This window comes from Bison bison, unplaced genomic scaffold (genome assembly GCF_000754665.1).
Source record: "Bison bison bison isolate TAMUID 2011002044 unplaced genomic scaffold, Bison_UMD1.0 scf7180017864471, whole genome shotgun sequence".
Lineage (NCBI taxonomy): Eukaryota > Metazoa > Chordata > Mammalia > Artiodactyla > Bovidae > Bison > Bison bison.
The window spans coordinates 32,571,115-32,593,054 of NW_011495032.1; the positions used below are offsets into that span (position 1 = coordinate 32,571,115).

At 37.2% G+C, this 21,940-nt stretch overlaps 1 protein-coding gene across 1 annotated transcript in view; it reads left to right on the top strand.

Moving 5' to 3' along the window:
- The window catches only part of CPS1 (carbamoyl-phosphate synthase 1, mitochondrial), a 142,920-nt gene that overhangs the window by 11,050 nt on the left and 109,930 nt on the right, over positions 1-21,940 (top strand). The window contains exons 2-4 of the mRNA XM_010861118.1: positions 12,656-12,765; positions 16,253-16,397; positions 17,130-17,219. Coding sequence (XP_010859420.1) covers positions 12,656-12,765; positions 16,253-16,397; positions 17,130-17,219 — 345 coding nt within the window. The remainder of the gene's footprint in view (positions 1-12,655; positions 12,766-16,252; positions 16,398-17,129; positions 17,220-21,940) is intronic.

Below are 21,940 nucleotides of genomic sequence, written 5' to 3' on the forward strand. Positions count from 1 at the left end.
TCTTCCAAGGAGCAAGGATCTTTTAATTTCATGGCTGCAGTCACCATCTGCATTGATTTTGGAGCCCAAGAATATAAAGTCTGTCATTGTTTCCATTGTTTCCCCATCTATTTGTCATGAAGTGATGGGACTGGATGCCATGATCTTAGTTTTTTGAATGTTGAGTTTTAAGCCAACTTTTTCACTTTCCTCTTTCACCTTCATCAAGAAGTTCTTTAGTTCCTCTTCAATTTCTGCCATTAGGGTGATGTCATCTGCTTATCTGAGGTTATTAATAATTCTCCCCACAATCTTGATTCCAGCTTGTGCTTCCTCCAGCCCAACCTTTCTCATGATGTACTCTGCATATAAACTAAATAAGCAGGGTGACAATAAACAGCCTTGACCTACTCCTTTTCCTATTTGGAACCAGTCTGTTGTTCCATGTCCAGTTCTAACTGTTGCTTCCTGGCCTGCATACAGATTTCTCAAGAGGCAGGTCAGGTGGTCTGGTATTCCCACCTCTTTAAGAATTTTCCAGTTTGTTGTGATCCACACAGTCAAAGGCTTTAGTATAGTCAATGAAGCAGAAGTGGATGTTTTTCTTGAACTCCCTTGCTTTTTCGATAATCCAGTAGATGTTGGCAATTTGGTCTCTGGTTCTTCTACTTTTTCTAAGTCCAGCTTGTACATATGACATTTCTTGCTTCACATACTGTTGAAGCCTACCTTGAAGAGTTTTCAGCATTACCTTGCTTAGCATGTGAAATGAGTGCAATTTTGTGGTAGTTTGAACACCCTTTGGCATTGCCCTTCTTTGGGATTGAAATATGGAAAACTCATCAGTGTCCACAGGACTGGAGCAATTACATATACACAGAGAATTCAGCTTTAAATTTAAATATTTTGTGTGGAAATATTCAGCCTTACCAATGTTCCTCCAATAAATCTGCAGATAAAAGTAACATTTAGTATTAAGATATAGAGAGTACTATTTCATACTTTACTCTTCAAAACCAAATGAAGTCATTAGGAAACATAATTTTGCCTACTTATTTTATAATCTGACTCCTAAATTTACAATATAGGTATGCTTTAAATTAAAGAAATCAAACCATGAGTACAAATTAGTTTTAATGTATTTTCCTTACTATTTATATTGTTTATAAACCCTAGGCAAAGTGGGGGGTGGATTATGTTTTCCACAAATGACTACATGGAAAGGGGAAAATATAATTTTGAAGAAGTAGAGTTAATTTTATTAATTGCAGATACAATTAAAACATTGACTCAGGTCAATAAACAACTTTTTAGAAGATATAGAGAAATGTTTTTCTCTGTGTGTATGTGTGTGTGTTTGTGAATTTTATTAACATAATTGCAAGCTGAATTTGTGCTTAGAGCCCCCACTAAACTAAATGTGTACTCTTGAACATTAAGGAACTTGAGGGGACCATTAGTTTTGGGTAAGGACCTTGACTGACCTATATGTCAAATTCACTCAAACTGCACACTAGTTCCTATGTTATAGAGATACTTGAAGAAAGGTGACCATTCACATGTCTTGCACTGTTCTGCATGTCTCTGGTAGCTTCTGAGTTAGAACACTATAAATAGCAGAACTTCCTTTCCTGAGGCTCTCCAAAGCCTTTGGATTCTTATCCAGGCTCATTTGGTTTAGCTGTCTGTCATGAGTTAGGTTCTCTGAAAGTAGACACAGACATGTTGTTTGAGGAGTCAGATATTTACGAGAGATTAATATTAGTGGAGGGACACTTCAAAAAGTATGATTGGGCAAAGATAAAGTAAATTATGACTCTAGTTTGACAAAACCTGATGGGAAGTCTTGTCCTTCAGTGTTTCTTATGTTGGGCTCTAGTCTTTATATCTTTGCCTGCTGTGGATATGGGCTATTCTAGGAAAGTCATTAGTGGGGATCTGGATTTGATCCCTGGGTTGGGAAGATCCCCTGGAGAAGGGAAAGGCTACCCAAAGCAGTATTCTGGCCTAGAGAATCCCATGGACTGTATAATCCATGGGGTCACAAAGAGTCAGACACGACTGAGTAACTTTCACTTCAGGAAAGTCAAGGCAGCCCTCTGCAACTGAGGTAGACCCTGCAGGAAGGTAGACCCTGGTGAGCATCCACTGACCTCACTCCTTGCAGCAGGGTAGCAGGTCCTTCCTGGAGGAGGACTGAGAGAAGCATCTCCACGTTTATATTGCCTGTGGTCCTTACAGTCTTGAGAGTTTGAGAATTCAAGGGCCTGGAGTCAGTGTGAAGAGTTCTCAAAATCTGCTTATTCTCTTCAAATTATAGGATGCAATTAATGACTTGACATTTCACTCTAATGACTTACAGACTTATAGATAGGTAACTCTGGGTTGATCTGGTTATGTTGTGGCTTATCCACGGCAGTTTTGAATTAAAATTCTTATAAGTAAATTTAACTACAGCTTATGACTGAATTGCTTTTTTATTCTCATTTTATCAGATAAATGAAACCATGCAGTATTTGTCCTTCTGTGGCTGGTGTACTTCACTTAACATAATATCCTTAAGGGTCATTTCCTTAAAAAGGAAGAATTTCCTTCCTTTTTAAAGGCTGAGTAATATATCATAGTTCGTGTATGTGACATTTTCTTTACCCATTCATCCTAGATAGATGTTTAGGTTGTTTCCATATCTTGGTTATTGTGATAAACATTGGAGTGCTGATATCTTTTTGAGGTTCTGATTTCAATTCTTTGGATAAATATCCAGAAGTAGGATCACTGGATCAAATATTTCCAGTTTTAATATTTTGGAAGAAACTGTACTGTTTTCCATAGTGGCTGTACTATTTTGCATTTTCACCACTAGTGGGATTATTTTTAATTATAACAATGATTATTTAAGTAACTTTATATTCCAGATGTGATTTGAGCTTTATTCCCAAGAAATATTAGGAAAAAGATGCCAAAGGAAGAGAAACTGTAACTCTAATATCTTACTACTACACTTAATGTCTTTGGGTTTGAAAGATTTGTAAGACTAACCACTACTAGAAAAATGTTGAATTAGAAAACTATGTTTTAGAAATGAGTTCAACCAAAAATAAAACAATTAAATTTAATTTTAAAAATGTGGTTATAAGTAAATATTATACCAAATATAAAATGAAAAAGATGAATGTTTAATATTTTAAGTATGAAAAGAAATAATAGGGGTAATACATGTAAGTTAAGAGAGTGTATACTTTTATTGTTTCATGTTGTAACCTTTCCTCTTTCACTGAGTTAGCTATTTAATAGTTTAGCTGTAGTCTACTAAATAATTAATAGATTTTCTGACTGAAGTAATTTAGTGTGAATAAAATTTAATTGTGATGTAAATGGTTTTATCAAAAGGAATTGCTGTGCCCACTTACATCTCTATTGGTAGACTATGGAAGAAAAAATACTGTTGAAGCAGGTGATCTGTATTCCCTTAACCAGTTTCCCAGGAAGTAAATCACATAGAATTAAATACAGCTAAAAATTGCCCATTGCTTCTCACATTTGTGAGTAAAGCCTAAGAGGAATGGTTAAAATACAACTGGAGCATAGCAAAAATGCTATTTTCAAGCCAGTTATGACTCAGAGAAACAGTAGAATTATGCAGTATCTTTGCTACCTGATAGCTATTCATTTATACATTCATTCAACCAGTCAGTATTTGCTAGGTCAGCTGAGTTCAGTTGCTCAGTCATGTCCGACTCTTTGTGATCCCGTGAATCGCAGCACGCAAGGCCTCCCTGTCCATCACCAACTCCTGGAGTTCACCCAAACTCATGTCAGTCGAGTCGGTGATGCCATCCAGCCATCTCATCCTCTGTCATCCCCTTCTCCTCCTGCTCCCAATCCCTCCCAGCATCAGAGTCTTTTCCAATGAGTCAACTCTTCGCATGAAGTGGCCAAAGTATTGGAGTTTCAGCTTTAGCATCAGTCCTTCCAAAGAACTGATCTCCTTCAGAATGGACTGGTTGGATCTCCTTGCAGTCCAAGACACTCTCTTTGTTAGGTATTTACAATAAATAGGAATCTAGCAGTGATAATTAATCACACCTCCTCCTTTACCTCTAAATTTAGGAGCAATTGAGAAACGAAACAGAGTGTCCAAAGACATAGAGATCTGAATATCAGCTTGATTACTATTAAAGCTATTTGGAAAACAGGGCCTAGATCTGCAACCAGATGGACTTCTTAGAGCCCCCATTCCCTGAAACAAATGTATTTGCTCACAGTTGCAAATTTCCCACATTGATGTGCAACTGTAAATAGATTTCTTTGAAAAAATTATTGAGAAGAGTTGAACCAGTCTTGCTCAATTCCATTTTCCAAAGTCACTAATCACACCTGTTACTCTCCCTTGTGGACCTGGGGTTAAATGATCTCTCCAAAGTCTCTGAAAATTAACATCACTGGCCATGGTATGAATTCACAGAGGTACAAAATGGCCTCCCCGATCACCTACTGTGTGCCAGATGCTGTGTTATGTGTCAGTGATACTGTGTTGGACATTTGAAAAGGCAGGGTCTCTCTGCTTGATGTCTGGTGTTGACCATAATCTTATTGGAGAAATTAGTCATATACTTGGATATAGGGCAGTAAAATTTAAATGCCAAATTTTACTTAGCTTGTGTGTGTGCTCAGTCGTGTCCGACTCTTTGTGACTTTATGGACTGTACCCCACCAAGCTCCTCTGTCCATGGGATTCTTCAGGCAAAAATACTGGAGGGGGTTGCCATGCCCTCCTCCAGGGGCTCTTCCTGACTCAGGGATTGAACCTGAATCTCCTGCGTATCCTGCTTTGCAGGCAGATTCTCTAACTACTGAGATACCTGGGAAGCCCAGTTTTTACTTAACCTTTACTTAAAAAGTGACAAGTTTTTCAATGCCTATTTAGTTAATATTCAAAGATGATTAGCTTTAGTTTCTAGCAGAGGTAGAATTTGGGTATGTGGAAGGAAGAGACAATATGTGGCAGGAATGAGGGTAAGTACCTGGGCATTCAGGAGTCATTATGCCCATTGGTCTTCAAAGTTTTCTTCTCTAACAGTCTCCCAAGAGATCTGCAGAGTTGGCTTTTAGTATGGAACAATTGATCAAATCAAAACCCAAACTAAGCAAACAAACATACAAACAAAACCCCCAAATGAGTAAAATCCATATTTTAACAGGCAGGGTATGGAAGGGAAGGAGAAAGCCAGATAATGAAAGGTGAAAGAGATGATCAAAACTGTTCTCTCCAGCCCAACCCCATTTATACCCCTTCTTCCCTTACACGAGAGCACAATTTCAAACAGTTCCTAATGGATAGGGCTGCTTAGGGTGGGAATAATAGGGCCATGGAACAGGAAGTGATTTAGTCTATGAATTTTATTTATTTTTTCTCATGCATCTGCTCTTCTCACTGCTTTTCTTCAGAAGTATGTCCTCTTTATACTTAAAATAATTCCTCTCTAGTTGGATGAAAAATTATACTCTACTCTTATGTGGAAATGTCTTTTTAAGCTGCTTTACAATTTAGATTAGGAGTATGTAAGCAGATTTGGGTAATAGTTATTTAGGGAATAGTAATAGATTATACATATATATGTATATATGCCATGTATAATTATTTTATATTTCAAAATCTATGATCTGAGCATTTGCCAAACACAATGTGCTTGACCTTATTGAAAGGAGATTTCCAGATAGAAGCTTAATTTTTCTGCTTCCCCTTGTCATAAGGTTCTTATTATTATCTTTAATAGACTATAAATATTTGGGTTGATAAGTAACTGAGTCAAGGATTGATTTACATTTGATTAACTAAAGCCGTTTAAATATCTCTTAACTTCTAAGTTGAAAATGAGTACCAGTAGAACCTGAAACTTTGTTATATTTCAGTATTTTATGTCAAATTGGTTAAGTCAATATGAATAAAAGATAACATCAATGACATCTAACTAGTTCTTTGACTCTGAGGCACTTAGATCTAAAATCAGATAATGAATTAAAAGTTAAATTTTTCTAATTGACTATGATCTTGAGAGTTGAAGAATATTCTTATAATTTCATATCCACTTAAATAGTGATGAAGAATTAGACTATAATGAAAATGAGTACCCAATTAAAATTAAGCCACTAAGTGGATCCTGTCATAAGTGGAATTTAATTTACAAGAAGGTTTTACAGAGAAAAGTTATTGGAATTTTACTAAGAGACCCAGAGGAGAAAATGTGAAAAGAAGAGCTGCAGGACATATTAAAAGAATTGAGGCTGTTTATTCCAAATCTGGGAAAAAAGTAAAGTGAAAGGAAAAAAAAAACACCCAATGTAGTCATCTGACAATAATGTTTATATACATGTTCATATTTTGGAAAGAGAAAAGTTGTTCTTTGTGTCTAGTGAAAGCAAACTGAGCCAAATCCTTCTCAATTCCAAGAGGGAGTGAGATTAAACTCACCTTAGAATTCATTGTCTACTTTATTGCCCTGTAGTGATCAACCTAGAGAAAAGCAGCAGACTCAAATTTCAAATTGAACTGGGTCAATCTTAGTCCATGCTAATTCAATCAATTTTGATGATTAAAAGGTTAATAGATTTCAATGTTCAAAATAACTTTTGATCTCTTTGAATTTGGCTTAGACCTTTCACTTGAATTTGCTATGCCAAAAATATGTGAGAATAATACGAGAAAGATGTTTCTGCAAAATTCATTTGTATAAGCTATTCTAAACCTAGGTAGAATACAGGATTTTCTTTCCATACTCCTATCTTTTAGGATACACTGGGTAAGGATAGCATTCTCGTTTTTTCCTGTATTTTCAGAGAGAAAGGGACTGAAATAGTTTGTCATATAATTCAAGCACTTCAGCCTCTTTCATGTGAAATCTCTGATAAATTGATGTAAATGATCCTTTGTTTTAAATTACCATAATATTTGTTTTAACTCTGCATAAGACGTATATGAACACTCACATGCAGCATACTCATGGAGAAGGAAATGGCAGCCCACTCCAGTGTTCTTGCCTGGAGAATCCCAGGGACAGTGGAGCCTGGTGGGCTGCAGTCTATGGGGTCGCACAGAGTCGGACACGACTGAAGCGACTTAGCAGTAGCAGCATGCAGCATACTCAGTATGCATATCCTGGGATAACCATCTTCTAACCTTTCTCCCTCAATGTCAGTCACATCTCTTTCCCACCATAGCACCCCCAAGTTGACTACACTTAAGCCACTGTTGTGAAAAGGCAACTCAAAACAGATATTTGTTATTTTAAAATTTATATCTAGAACAAACTAAAACTGTATAATCATGCTTTTCAGTATTTTTAAGATAGTATTTTCTTTAGATAATCACTTAGTGATGCTTTATTTTTACAATAAAATTTAAATGACTGTTTACTCTGTCCCAGGCACTGATGTTGGTCCTGAAGGTAGGCACATCAGTGAACAAAGCTAACCAAATCCTCTGCCCACATGAGGTTCACTTTCTAGTGGGATAAGACAGATATTTTAAAGAAGACACTGGATGATATGTTAGAAGGCAATGAGTGCTGTGAAGAAAGAGTAGACTAAGGAAATAGAGTGCTGAGGGGCATATTGCTATTTATTTCCACTCTTTTTTAGATTCTATTCCCATATAGGTCATTACAGAGCATTTAGTAGAGTTCCCTGTGCTATCCAGTAGGTTCTTACTAGTTATCGGTTTTGTATCTTTGTAGTGTGTATATGCCAATCCCAATCTCTCAGTTTATTCTTCCTTCCTTAACACTATTCTGTAAACATGAATTTGTTTTCTACATCTGTGACTCTATTTCTGTTTTGCAAATAGGTTTATTTGTACCACTTTTTTTTAAGATTCCATATATAAGCGATATCATATGATATCCGTCTTTATCTGACTTACTTCACTCAGTATGACAATCTCTAGGTCCATCCATGTTACTGTAGATGGCGTTACTTTATTCCTTTTTATGACTGAGTAATATTCCATTATATGTATGTACTACATCTTCTTTGTCCATTCTTCTATCAGTGGACATTTAGGCATATTGCAATGTTAAATAGGTCTTGCCAAGAAGAAGAATGACTTTGAGTAAAGACTTGAAGGAATCGTTAAACTTTAGACTCAAAATTTGATGTTTTCTTCTTAAAATTTTAATGTTTATTACTGAAATCATTGGCCTGCAAGAAAATTAAACCAATCAATCCTAAAGGAAATCAATCCTGTATATTCATTGGAAGGACGGATACCGAAGCTGAAGCTTCAACACTTTGGCCACTTGATGTGAAGAGTCAACACATTGGAAAAGACCCTGATGCTGGGAAAGATTGAGGGCAGGAAGACAAGAGGGCAACGGAGGATGATGGTTGAATGGTATCATTAACACAATAGACATGAGTTTGAACAAACTCTGGGAGATAATGAAGGGCAGGGAAGCTTGATGTGCTGCAGTCCATAGGGTTGCCAAGAGTCAGACATTACTTAGAGACTGAACAACAATAACTGAAATCATGAATGGGAAGGAAAGGGTGAATTATTTCATTAAAGAGAAATGTCTGAATGGAAAGGATGTATTTTTATCTTTGTATTTCTAGGTGTTTCAGAGGTATCCTTTTTGACCATCCTAGCACATATCTGGCCTTTTTACTCTGAATGGAAGGGGGACTGAGGACATTTATCCATGTATCTTCAGAGCTCAGCATGGTACTTGGCACATGGTAGAAGCTAAATAATGTGACCTAAAAATCTAAACTGTTTTATTGACATATGCATTTTTTTATTAAACAGTTAGGGACCATGACATGATAGAGTTCATTTATTTTATAGAACTCATATTTATATAGTCTTTGGTTACTTTTCCTGACATTCTATGAGTGTATAGACTTCTCTTCATTAAGGTTTCCTTTGCACTTTTAGCATCAAACTACCAAAGTGCTCTGATAGTAGGCATTTAAATGATCACTAAAGGTTATAGTCTAAATCCTAGACTATGCACCTCTTTCTACTAGGACTGAGGCAACTAAAATATCCTTTGATGGTAACAGTGATTTCTTTCAGACTCGTTGGAATGAAATAGCATTTGGGGACCTATTAGCTAGAAGAGGGGATTCCAAATAATAGCTCTTTGTTCAGAGTATCTTGAGCGATTCATAGATAAGTCAATTGGCACCTATCATTTGAAACTCATCAGAGGCCAATGTAGTTAAGTGGAATATAAAGGATAGTACAGGCAATAAACAGAAGACTTGTAACAATATAATGTGCAGTGGAAAAGAGACTGGAAGATCAATAAAAGCTGCAAAAAAGAACAAAAAATATAATTAAAGGGGCAAAAAGACATATTGAACACAATCTCAGGGACTATTTCAGACAACAGTAAATGTCTCCTCAAATATATCTTTAAAAGACAGAATGTAAAGTACAAAATAGTCCCATGGAGAAAAGAAGAGAAATACCAAATAGAATTGTAGGAATAGGCTAACAAGAGTCAGATTGCTTATGCTAATTTTTACCTTTCTTTAAAATAATTAGATGGTGTCAGATAGATCAGGGAATCTGAAATTCTTATCTGAGAAGAGGATCAGTTCAGTTCATTCACTCAGTCATGTCCGACTCTGTGACCCCATGGACTGCAGCACGCCAGGCTTGCCTGTCCATCACCAACTCCCAGAGCTTACTCAAACTCATGTCCATAGAGTTGGTGATTCCAACCAACCATCTCATCCTCTGTTGTCCCCTTCACCTCCTGCCTTCAATCTTTCCCAGCAACAGGGTCTTTTCCAATGAGTCAGTTCTTTGCATCAGGTGGCCAGAATATTGGAGTTTCAGCTTCAACATCAGTCCTTCCAATGAATATTCAGGACTGATTTCCTTTAGGATGCACTGGTTGGATCTCTTTGCAGTCCAAGGGACTCTAAAGAGTCTTCTCCAATACCATAGTTCGAAAGCATCAATTCTGCGCTCAGCTTTCTTTGTAGTCCAACTCTCATATCCATACATGACTACTAGAGAAACCATAGCTTTGACTAGATGGACCTTTGTTGGCAGAGAAGAGAATAGAGAAAAGCGAAGGGAAAAATATAAACAGAGGTGTTATTTTAGGCAGGTACAACTGAGTACAATAGATAAATTGGCATATATAAGACAACTGAAATTTGCAGTTCACATGCCAAGTTTTGCCAACTAAGTACAGTTATTTTAGGCTCTAAGAAAGTTAAATATTATTTTAAAAAACATCAGGAGGTAAATGTTTCCTGACTTACCTCCATTTTATGAAAGCATTTGGCTACACATGACTTCCTCAAGAACATAAAATAATACTTTCAGTAGAAATTATTTTTTGACAGTTTATTTCCATGACTTGAAATGAAGGTTTTCACCTGCTGAAATACATCAGAGATACCTAGGACATTTTCCCAATAAATTTACCCCTATTGAGAACCACCACCTTAGACATTTGATTAACTTATAATATTCTTTGGAAATGTACTGAACATGATCACTTTTACTTCCTAAAATCATCAGCCTGTGTCCTGAATTACACATAAAGAATGGTTGACAAATTAAAATGTAAAATAAGGAAATCATATTATGAGAAGTGACATGCAAAGATGATTTCCCAGATAGAAACAGAATTCAGACTGGCTAACTGTGTTTTAAGCCAGTGTCTGTCAGGGAAGTCTTGTTATCATGCATTAATTACATTAATTCATTACATGCATTAATTACTTATTGTGCTTTCCTCTGTGCTAATTCCAAAAACTTTTTAGTTTAGTGGCTGAGAAGGTAAATCATGACTATTTAAAGATAAAGTATCAAGCTTGAGATCTTGAACACTGGTTCCAAGGTTGTAGATATAAGAAAACTTTGCCTCAAAGATTATTTGATAAGTTAGGTGAAGGATAACATACTTTTGGTTAACTCTGCTCATAGAGACTCATATACACACTGATACAAACACCTATAAAATGTGTTAGATAGTACTTTGTCCAACTTTCTGAAAGGAACTTGTACTTTGCAACTAAAGGAGGCATTGTATTTCTAAAGAGCAGTTTACAACAGAAAAATGATGAGGTTTTACCATTTTAACCCTTGAAAAGCTGAGTGCACTTTGTTAAACTAGAAGAACATAGAAACAGAGGTCTAGAAATCATGTATTGTGTTCCTATTGTATACCAAGGTTGGGGTGTATGTGTGTGTGTGTGTGTGTGTGTGTGTGTGGTAAGACTGGAGGTGAGTGGTAGGATAGAAAAGGATTTGACACCATGGGGTCCAGAGCTAAAAATGTGAGGAAAGGAAAGGAGAGAATTAGTGTATTTCTATCTTGATAGCTGCATTTCACCCTTGAAGAGAGAATAGCATCGTGATCATCCTTATTTACGTGATTTCAACTCATGGCCAAATTTGTTTCATTCATATCTCTATTCATTCCCCCAACTTCTGATTATTTGAAGAAATCTCAGATATGATATTAGTCTATCCTTAAGTATTTCAGTATATATCTTAAAAAATGAAAATTCTTAAAAATATAATCATAATGCTATTATGTCTTAAAAATTACACTGAATACAATAAAATATCAATTTAGTTTCAAATTTCCTCAATTATTACTGAGGCATTTTCCTTTATAGTTTACTTTTAATAAAATCAAAATGTTGGGGGCTTCCTTGGTGGCTCAGTGGTAAAGAATCCATCTGCCAATGCAGGAGACACGACTTCAATCTCTGGTCTGGGAAGATTCCACATACTGTGGAGCAACTAAGCCCATGGGCCACAACTATTGAGCCTGGGCTCTAGAGCCTGGGAGCTGCAACTAAGCCACCACAGTGAGAGCCCCAGGCACCGCAATGAACATTAGCTCCTGTGGCTAAGTTGTGTCTGAACTCTTTTGAGACCCCATGGACTGCAGCCCACCAGGCTCCTCTGTCCATGGGATTCTCTGGGCAAGAATAGTGGAGTGGGTTGCCATTTTCAAACTTGCATCTCCTGCATTGGCAGGCAGATTCTTTACTACTGAGCTGCCAGGGAAGCATCCTAGATGTAATTAATTCTACTAAAAAGCAAAGTGCGATGTATTTTCAGATGTTCCATAGTGCTTGCTTTTGCATCAGTATTCATAGAACAATAAAGTTTTAGTTTCTTCATGATCCTAAAGCTCAGGGAAGGCGCAGCACTTGAGATAAGTTCATCAAACACAAGAGGTCTGTGGAATACAGTTTGATAGATAACCTTGAAGATCCCTTTTAGTTCTAAGCCTCAGAATACTGATGAGCTGTATGGTACACTTCAGTGTTATTTCCTGCAAGTTATACTTGAGCAAAGCTAAGGCATACTAATAGGGAAAAGACAGACACATAGCATTTCAGCTAAATTGAAGTATTTCTGGGTTGTCAATAATTCTACAAGTGGACTGAGGATAGACAAAGTATTGATATGCTTCAGTTCCTCTTTCAAGCAAACCAAAACCAGTGAGAAGAGCCTACATTTGAAGAAAAGTGGTCAGTAACAGGATATCAACTTCAAATCTAGAGAGTATGGTTTTATCAAATATACTGTGCATTTATTTAATACATTTGCATATTGTAATTTTGGATTTTTTTTTCCAGCTAGTTGTGCTTTATATTTTGTATTCTGCTAAGATTCACACATCTGCTTCTTTAGGCACAAACAGCACACATTGTCCTGGAAGATGGAACTAAGATGAAAGGTTACTCCTTTGGCCATCCATCCTCTGTTGCTGGTGAAGTGGTTTTTAATACTGGCCTGGCAGGGTGAGTAATGCTTCTCTTCCAAGGCTTTCTTCTTCCTTGATATAGAGGAATAACTGGATGATATGACTCATGGTGGGAAGTTGAAATCACCGCATCATCATTACCACACTAAGCATTATCCTGAAGTTGCCTTGTGCTTGTACACAGCTCGAACCTTGGACACAAACTCCTCCCTGTGGCTGTAAATGAAAGAGAATACAGACACTGGTGTTCCCCTGGTGAAAAAGAACAAAATTAATTCTAGAAATTTAGGGTAGGTAATCCATGGGAGACCTGGTACATAGATCTGATATTTTCAAAATTTATCAAGTGAGACTGAATTTAGTATTTAAGACCTGCTAATAGATATACATCAATGAAGGTAAGAGTTGGTACAGAAATTATGCAGCTGCTTTTATCTAGCCAACAAATGTTCATCTGGCAACCAGGAGACTGAAGTTCTGGTCTCAGTGCTAATGGTAACTGATAATGTGATATTGAAAAAATCACTCAGGCTTTCTGTCTTAGTTTCCATATGTAAAGAGTGAGGGAATTGGATCAGCGAGTAGTTTATAGCTGGGGATTTAAAAATTATGTCTTAAAAAATTAGGTGGTTTCAAAAGGTTTCCATTAGAGATTCAAAAGAACTAAACTGTAAAATAGTTGATGAATTCTTTAGGGAAATTCAATTAGCCTTACCTTATAAAGACAAGCAGGCATTGTGTTAACTGATATTGAAGATATTGATTGACCAAGCTTCCATTATATCATTAATGTACATTCTTCACTAAACTCTTGCTCCCTGTTTGAAATAAAGAATATTAGATGATTTTTAAAATAGTTCCACTGGTGAGAACATTAAATTACAGAGTATGAAACCTGTTTGCAAAGTTTTGCTTCACCAGGCAATTATTTAAGCCTTTCGACAGCACTAATTACTAGCTGTGTTAATATACCTGCCAACAAACAACTGTTTAATATAGATCAGAATGATGGAGGGCACTAGAGTTTTCTTCTTTGTGATGGATTACGGGTAATAAATCTTGTCACATCACAAAAGTCAAACAGGACCTGATGGATTAATTTGCTTCCAACACTGCAGTTCTCTAAGACAAGCTGTATTTATTCATTTACTGGAGAGAGCATTGTAAACTTATGTTTAAAGGGAGCAGCCAGTTATTTTATGGAGAGAAAGAAGAAAGGAAGTAAAATTAAATTAATTAAAGGCTTTTTTTTTTCATGTAGAAAAAGGCGTTCATTAATAAGGTTAGTCCACAGAACCTATTTTCCATTGAGAAATGCTGCTTTCCTTCATTGGGTGGCTCACCCAGTAAGGTGGTTGATAATTAAGGGGGTTATTTTGTTTTTCATCTGCAAGAAAAGCATTTATATTGTGTGTAAGCTTTGGTTTAAAAAATTATTAGTTCCTGACAGGCCAGAGACATTTGAGAAATTAGCTGATGGGGGTGTGGGTAGGTGTAAATATCACAGCACTTTCGTCACTTAAGAGTTTGCTGAGCTGAGAAGTTATTCTGTTGACAAGGGAGTTCTGGGAGGAGTTAGTCTGGGTGGGGGTTGAAGAATTCATGTTGACTATTGCGGGAGCCGAGGTTTTGAGGTTGTCATTCTGTCCCCCTCAGCACCTAAATTCAACTTCAATAGTAATCCACAAGAAAGACTAGGTTTAACTCTCTCTGTGGGAAGTAAAAATGTAGGAGAGTGGAAAAAAATCTCATTGTAGTGTATTTCAAAATATGAAATAGCTATAGATAGATCCTGAATAATATTTCATATTATTAAGAATAAACATTTTATATATAATTTTATTTATTCTAGAACAAAAACAAGAATACATGTATTTTTGTTTTTCCCTCCTTACACTTTAAAATAAAGCTCTCTGCATTTATTCTTAATTCCATATCCTTACTTTAAAATAGTTACTTGGAATCTTCTAATTTAGAAGACAGAAATGCTTTTGATCAATTTTTGTAGAATTGATTTTATTCAATAAAAATACTATCAAACATATACTATCAATAATAACGATAATTATCAAACATATACCTCTCTATAACTAAAATATTTAAAAATTTATTAATTTTTTTCATAGAAAATAAATCAATATTTTAAATATTCAATAAATTTTAACAAACATATATACCAGGCAGCCACCATTGATGTAATCAGTATGTTCTTCAGTATGCTAAAAGATAAAAAGACTTCTCAACTTTTGACAGTTAATATTTTGGCAAAACTGTCATCCATCAGTAGTAAATATCAGTTTGGACTCACTCATATCTGGTACTAGGGGAATCATTGGTAATTAAAATATCTATAAACTTTAAATAGAGCAATATTGGGATGGGGAACACATGTGTACCCATGGCTGATTCATGTCAATGCATGGCAAAAACCACTACAATATTGTGAAGTAATTAGCCTCCAATTAAAATAAATAGATTAATTAAAAGATTAATACCTTATGAAGAATTTTTAAAGGTATTAAAAATTTAAGAAATGAGGGAATAGAAAATTAAATGAGAATATGCCATAGTGCATGGAGAGTGAAAAAGTTGGCTTAAAGCTCAACATTCAAAAAACTAAGATTATGGCATCTGGTCCCATCACTTCATGGCAAATAGATGGGGAAACAGTGGAAACAGTGGCAGACTTTATTTTTTGGGGGGGCTCCAAAATCACTGCAGATGGTGACTGCAGCCATGAAATTAAAAGACGCTTACTCCTTGGAAGATAAGTTATGACTAACCTAGATAGCATATTGAAAAGCAGAGACATTACTTTGCCAACAAAGGTCCGTCTAGTCAAGGCTATGGTTTTTCCTGTGGTCATGTATGGATGTGAGAGTTGGATTGTGAAGAAAGCTGAGCACTGAAGAATTGATGCTTTTGAACTGTGGTGTTGGAGAAGACTCTTGAGAGTCCCTTGGACTGCAAGGAGATCCAACCAGTCCATTCTAAAGGAGATCCGTCCTGGTGTTCTTTGGAAGGAATGATGCTAAAGCTGAAACTCCAGGACTTTGGCCACCTCATGCGAAGAGTTGACTCACTGGAAAAGACTCTGATGATGGGAGGGATTGGGGGCAGGAGGAAAAGGGGAAGACAGAGGATGAGATGGCTGGATGGCATCACCAACTCAATGGATGTGAGTTTGAGTGAACTCCGGAAGATGGTGATGGACAGGGAGGCTTGGCGTGCTGCGATTCATGGGGTCACAAAGAGTCAGACATGACTGAGAGACTGAATTGAACTGAACTGATGCCATAGTACTTGAGTCTTTTCATATCAGTAATATCATGGGATACATTTCCATATTTTACTGTAAAATTTACCTGTTTGGCAAAATCTAGAGACAAGCTTGTAAGACTATTCTCATGTTCTTTAATTTTTAAGGGTCAAATAATTCAGATCATGTATGCAGAATCAGAATAAATTAGATCATGTATACAAATCAAGAATTTTTTGGTAATTTTTTTGGCATCTTCACTCAGGTACCCGGAAGCTCTTACTGACCCTGCTTACAAGGGGCAGATTCTTACCATGGCCAATCCTATTGTTGGGAATGGTGGAGCCCCAGATACTGCTGCACTGGATGAACTGGGACTCAGCAAATATTTGGAATCTGATGGGATTAAGGTAGTACCAGTGATGACTATTTAAAAAGTATAGTTGATTTATTTTAGGAATCTAGGCTAGACAAAGTTTCGGCCTCTGTCCTGTAGTAAAATAATTAAATATATAGTCTCAATCTCATTCCTAGGTATATGAGAATAAGTTTTAGCATGGAACTATTCTGAATTTCATTTCTCAGGGCACTCTGTATTTATGCTTAATGCTGTGGATGAAATGTGGCTTCATTTGGAAAAATGTTGTTTTAAGTTCAGATAACAGCGATTCTACAAGAATTTGTGTTGAATCACTTTTTAAAAGGATTTTAAGAATCAACTTTCTATCAGCTAATTATATTTTAAATCCCACTCTCTATGGGAGATAAATAAAAGATAACTTGTATGCCAGACTAAAAGTAAAAGTAAATACAATGAAAAATTCCTATTCAATGTAAATTTGGGTAATATCATGGGGATATGAACCATATAAACTATTCAAAAATTTATACAGGGTGCTGAGAAAGGAGATCTAGCTTAGCCTCCTGATTTGGCAAACCGGGTAAGACTGTCCCCCACATGACAATTTGAAGGTAGTGACTATATATCTTAAAAAAAATTTTTTTATCATATTTTGTTCTTCAAGTCTCCAAAATTTTAAGCATTTTGTTGGTAGGTAATAAAAAATTTGAGCTGACTCAAGTTACAAGAGTTGGATAGCATTTTGTGATCACTTTAAAAAACTGACTGCCTGTCTTTCTAGGTTGCAGGTTTGCTGGTGCTGAATTATAGTGATGACTACCACCACTGGCTGGCTACCAAGAGTCTAGGACAGTGGCTACGGGAAGAAAAGGTGAGAAATATCCAGCAGTCAGCATCACCTAAGGATGATTGGTGGGGTCCTGGAAAGTTGGGAAGGTGTATGTAATTGCAAAGAGCCAAACAGATGAGGCATATCACACACTTTGGGATCCTTTTGTTTCAGAGAACGCTTCCTTCTGTTACTATAGGCTGAATGTCCAGAACTCATTCTTTAAACAGAGAAATTTATCAGTTCAGTCGATCAGTCGTGTCTGTCTCTTTGCAACTCCACGGACCGCAGTACACCAGGCTTGCCTGTCCATCACCAACTCCTGGAACATAATCAAACTCATGTCCATTGAGTCAGTGATGCCATCCAATCATCTCATCCTCTGTCGTCCCCTTCCCCTCTCGCCTTTGGTCTTTCCCAGCATCAGAATATTTTCCAATAAGTTAGTTCTTCGCATCAGATGGCCAAAATATTGGAGCTTCAGCTGCACATCAGTCCTTCCAATGAATATTCAGGACTGATTTCCTTTAGGGTGGACTGGTTGGATTTCCTTGCAGTCCAAGGGACTCTCAAGAGTTTTCTCCAACACCACATTTCAAAAGCAACAATTCTTTGGCGCTCAGCTTTCTTTACAGTCCAACTCTCACATCCATACATGACTACTGGAAAAACCATAGCTTTGACCAGATGGACCTTGACTAAGTAATGACTCTGCTTTTAAATATGCTGTCTAGGTTGGTCATAAATTTTCTTCCAAGGAGCAAGCATTTTTTTAATTGTATGGCTTCAGTCACCATCTGCAGTGATTTTGGAGCCCAAAATAATAAAGTCTGCCACTGTTTCCACTGTTTCCCCATCTATTTGCCATGAAGTGATGGGAACAGATGCCATAATCTTAGTTTTCTGAATGTTGAGTTTTAAGCCAACTTTTTCACTCTCTGCTTTCACTTTCATCAAGAGGCTCTTTGGTTCTTTTTTGTTTTCTGCCATAAGAGTCGTATCACCTGCATATCTGAGGTTATTGATTCCAGCTTGTGCTTCATCCAGCCCAGCATTTCGCATGATGTATTCTGCACAGAAGTTAAATAAGCAGGGTGACAATATACAGCCTTGACATACTCCTTTCCCTATTTGGAACCATTCTGTTGTTACATGTCCAGTTCTAATGATTGCTTCTTGACATGCATACAGATTTTTCAGGAGGTAGGTCAGGTGGTCTGGTATTCCCATCTCTTTAAGAAGTTTTCCACAGTTTGTTGTGATCCATAATGTCAAAGGCTTTGGTGTAGTAAATAAAGCAGAAGTAGATGCTTTTCTGAAACTCTGTTGTTTTTTTGATGATCTAGTGGATGTTGGCCATTTGATCTCTGGTGGCTTTGCCTTTTCTACATCCAGCTTGAACATCTGGAAGTTCACGGTTTACGTACTGTTGAAGCCTGGTTTGGAGAATTTTGAGCGTTACTTTGCTAGCGTGTGAGATTATATTTTCAGTTTATCCACTAGGTGGCACTCATACATGCTTGGTGAAAGTGAAAGTCGCTGAGTCGTGTCCAACTCTGTGCGACCCCCATGGACTATATAGTCCATGGAATTCTCCATGTGGAGAATATCCATGGAGTGGGTAGCTTTTCCCTTCTCCAGGAGATCTTCCTCACCCAGAAATCAAAGTGGGGTCTTGCACTGCAGGTGGTTTCTTTACCAACTGAGCTACCAGGGAAGCCTTTCTCAATCTGGAAAGGGGTTAGAGAAAATTTTAGAATTCTCTGTAGTCTGGAACAAGTTAACTACTCCATCCCCTTTTAACCAAGATCTAGATATGTAACTTGTGCCATAGATTCTTGTACCAGCTCAGTCATTAACTAGCTGTGTGACCTTGCTCTGGTCATGCAATCTTTCTTAATTTTAGTTTTTAATGAATGTGAACAGATTACCATCAAATCTTATTGGGCCTAAAGGTTATGACTCAATGACATATAATTGGATATCATCTCATTTGAAGTAATAAAGGAAAAAAGTTACTAACTACTTGGCATGCTAAATCGCTTCAGTCATGTCTCACTCTTTGCAACCCTATAGACTGTAGCTCACCAGGCTCCTCTCTCCATGGGATTCTGCAGGCAAGAATACTGGAATGGGTTTCCATCCCCTCCTCTAGGGAATCTTCCCCACCCAGGGATCGAACCCACGTCTCTTATGTCTCCTGCATTGGCAGGCAGGTTCTTTACCACTAGTGCCACCTGGGAAACCCTATATGTGCCTTTCTTTGAGTATTATTTTCTAATCAAATAAGAGTATTCTCCTGGGTTGAATGTCAGACATACTTAGAGTAATTAGAGTTAATGGACCTGCTGTATTAAACCTCATTTCTACCATTATATTAGTTGCTTTTTCTTAAGTTGCTATTGGGCCTGTAATTGACAGAATATTAATCTGAAAGAATTCTGACACTCTGATGAGCATCTACTGCATGTGTATGCTTAGATGCTCAGTCATGTCTGATTCTTTGTGACCTGATGCACTGTAGCCCGCCAGGCTCCTCTGTCCATGGGATTCTCCAGGCAAGAATACTGGAGTGGCTAGCCATTCCCTTCTCCAGGGGATTTTCCCAACCCAAGGATTGAACCCAGGTATTCTACATTGCAGGCAGTTTCTTTACCATCTGAGCCACCAGGGAAGCCCAAACATCTACTAACTGGGGCTCAGTGTTGCCTCTTCCTAACAATTAAAAAGAATATTGATCTTAGTTTCCTGGATATCATTACTGCTAAATGTTAAAAGAGATAATAAAGCATCTGTATTATCTTCCAGGTCTTTTCTAGTTTCTTTCAATCATTATCTGAATTTACCTCTTTATAGTTGTCATTAATGCTTCCTTTGTGTTATGTAGGCACCTGATATTATAGCTGCTTTGTGTCAGAATTAATAGTTTAAGTATAAGCTTAATCCATGGTTTGTTAGCTTGTTTTAAAAATGTGCCTTGAGTCTTTTTCCATAATCATAGACACATAGAGTAGAACAGGGTCTAAAATTATAGCCAGTTTACCTCCTTCTATGGACAGGTGAGGGAAGACACCTTGCTCATACATCACTCAGATAATTGGTGGAAGGAAAAATAACTAGAATCTGTTTCCTTATTCTTTTTTTTAACTTATTTATTTATTTAAAAAAATTTTAAACTTTACAAAATTGTATTAGTTTTGCCAAATATCAAAATGAATCCGCCACAGGTATACATGTGTTCCCCATCCTGAACCCTCCTCCCTCCTCCCTCCCCAAACCATCCCTCTGGGTCATCCCAGTGCACTAGCCCCAAGCATCCAGTATCATGCATTGAACCTGGACTGGCAACTCGTTTCATACATGATATTTTACATGTTTCAATGCCATTCTCCCAAATCTTCCCACCCTCTCCCTCTCCCACAGAGTCCATAAGACTGTTCTATACATCAGTGTCTCTTTTGCTGTCTCGTACACAAGGTTATTGTTACCCTCTTTCTAAATTCCATATATATGCGTTAGTATACTGTATTGGTGTTTTTCTTTCTGGCTTACTTCACTCTGTATAATAGGCTCCAGTTTCATCCTCATTAGAACTGTTTCAAATGTATTCTTTTTAATGGCTGAGTAATACTCCATTGTGTATATGTACCATAGCAGATGAATGGATAAGAAAGCTATGTTTCCTTATTCTTAACTCATTGCTCTTTCCCCTTTTATCCATGGGGAATATGTTCGAAGACCCCCTGTGGATGCCTGAAACTGGATAGTACCAAATCCTATATATACTAATATGGCAGAAAGTGAAGAAGAACTGAAGAGCCTCTTGATGAAAGTGAAAGAGGAGAGTGAAAAAGTTGGCTTAAAACTCAACATTCAGAAAACTAACTTCATGGCAAATAGATGGGGAAACAGTGAAAGACTTTATTTTGGGGGGCTCCAAAATCACTGTAGATGGCGACTGCAGCCATGAAATTAAAAGATGCTTGCTTCTTGGAAGAAAAGCTATGACCAACCTAGACAATATATTAAAAAGCAGAGATATTACTTTGCCAATAAAGGTCCATCTAGTCAAAGCTATGGTTTTTTCAGTAGTCATGTATGGATGTGAGAGTTGGACTATAAAGAAAGCTGAGCACCAAAGAATTGATTCTTTTGAACTGTGGTGTTGGTGAAGACTCTTGAGAGTCCCCTTGGACTGCAAGGAGATTAAACTAGTTAATCCTAAAGGAAATCAGTCCTGAATATTCATTAGAAGGACTGATGCTGAAGCTGAAACTCCGATACTTTGGCCACCTGATGCAAAGAATTGATTCATTGGAAAAGACCCTGATGCAGGGAAAGATGGGAGAAGAAGGGGACGACAGAGCATGAGATGGTTGGATGGCATCACTGACTCGAGGGACATGAGTTTGATTAGGTTCTGGGAGTTGGTGATGGACAGGGAAGCCTGGTGTGCTGCAGTCCATGGGGTCACAAAGAGTTGGACACCACTGAGCGACTGAACTGAACTGATATATATACTAATGCGATATTTTTTCTTATATATACGTACCTATGACAGAATCCGATTTATAAATTAGGCACAGTAAAGGAATATCTGAATTTCCAGCATCACTACTCTTGTGCTTTGGAGCTAATATTAAGTAAAATAGGGCACCTTGAACACAGCACTGAGATATTGCAGCCATAAATCTGGTAATTCAGTTGGCTACTAAGTGACTCAAGGTGGGATTTGCTGGACAAAGGGGTGGCTCACATACACT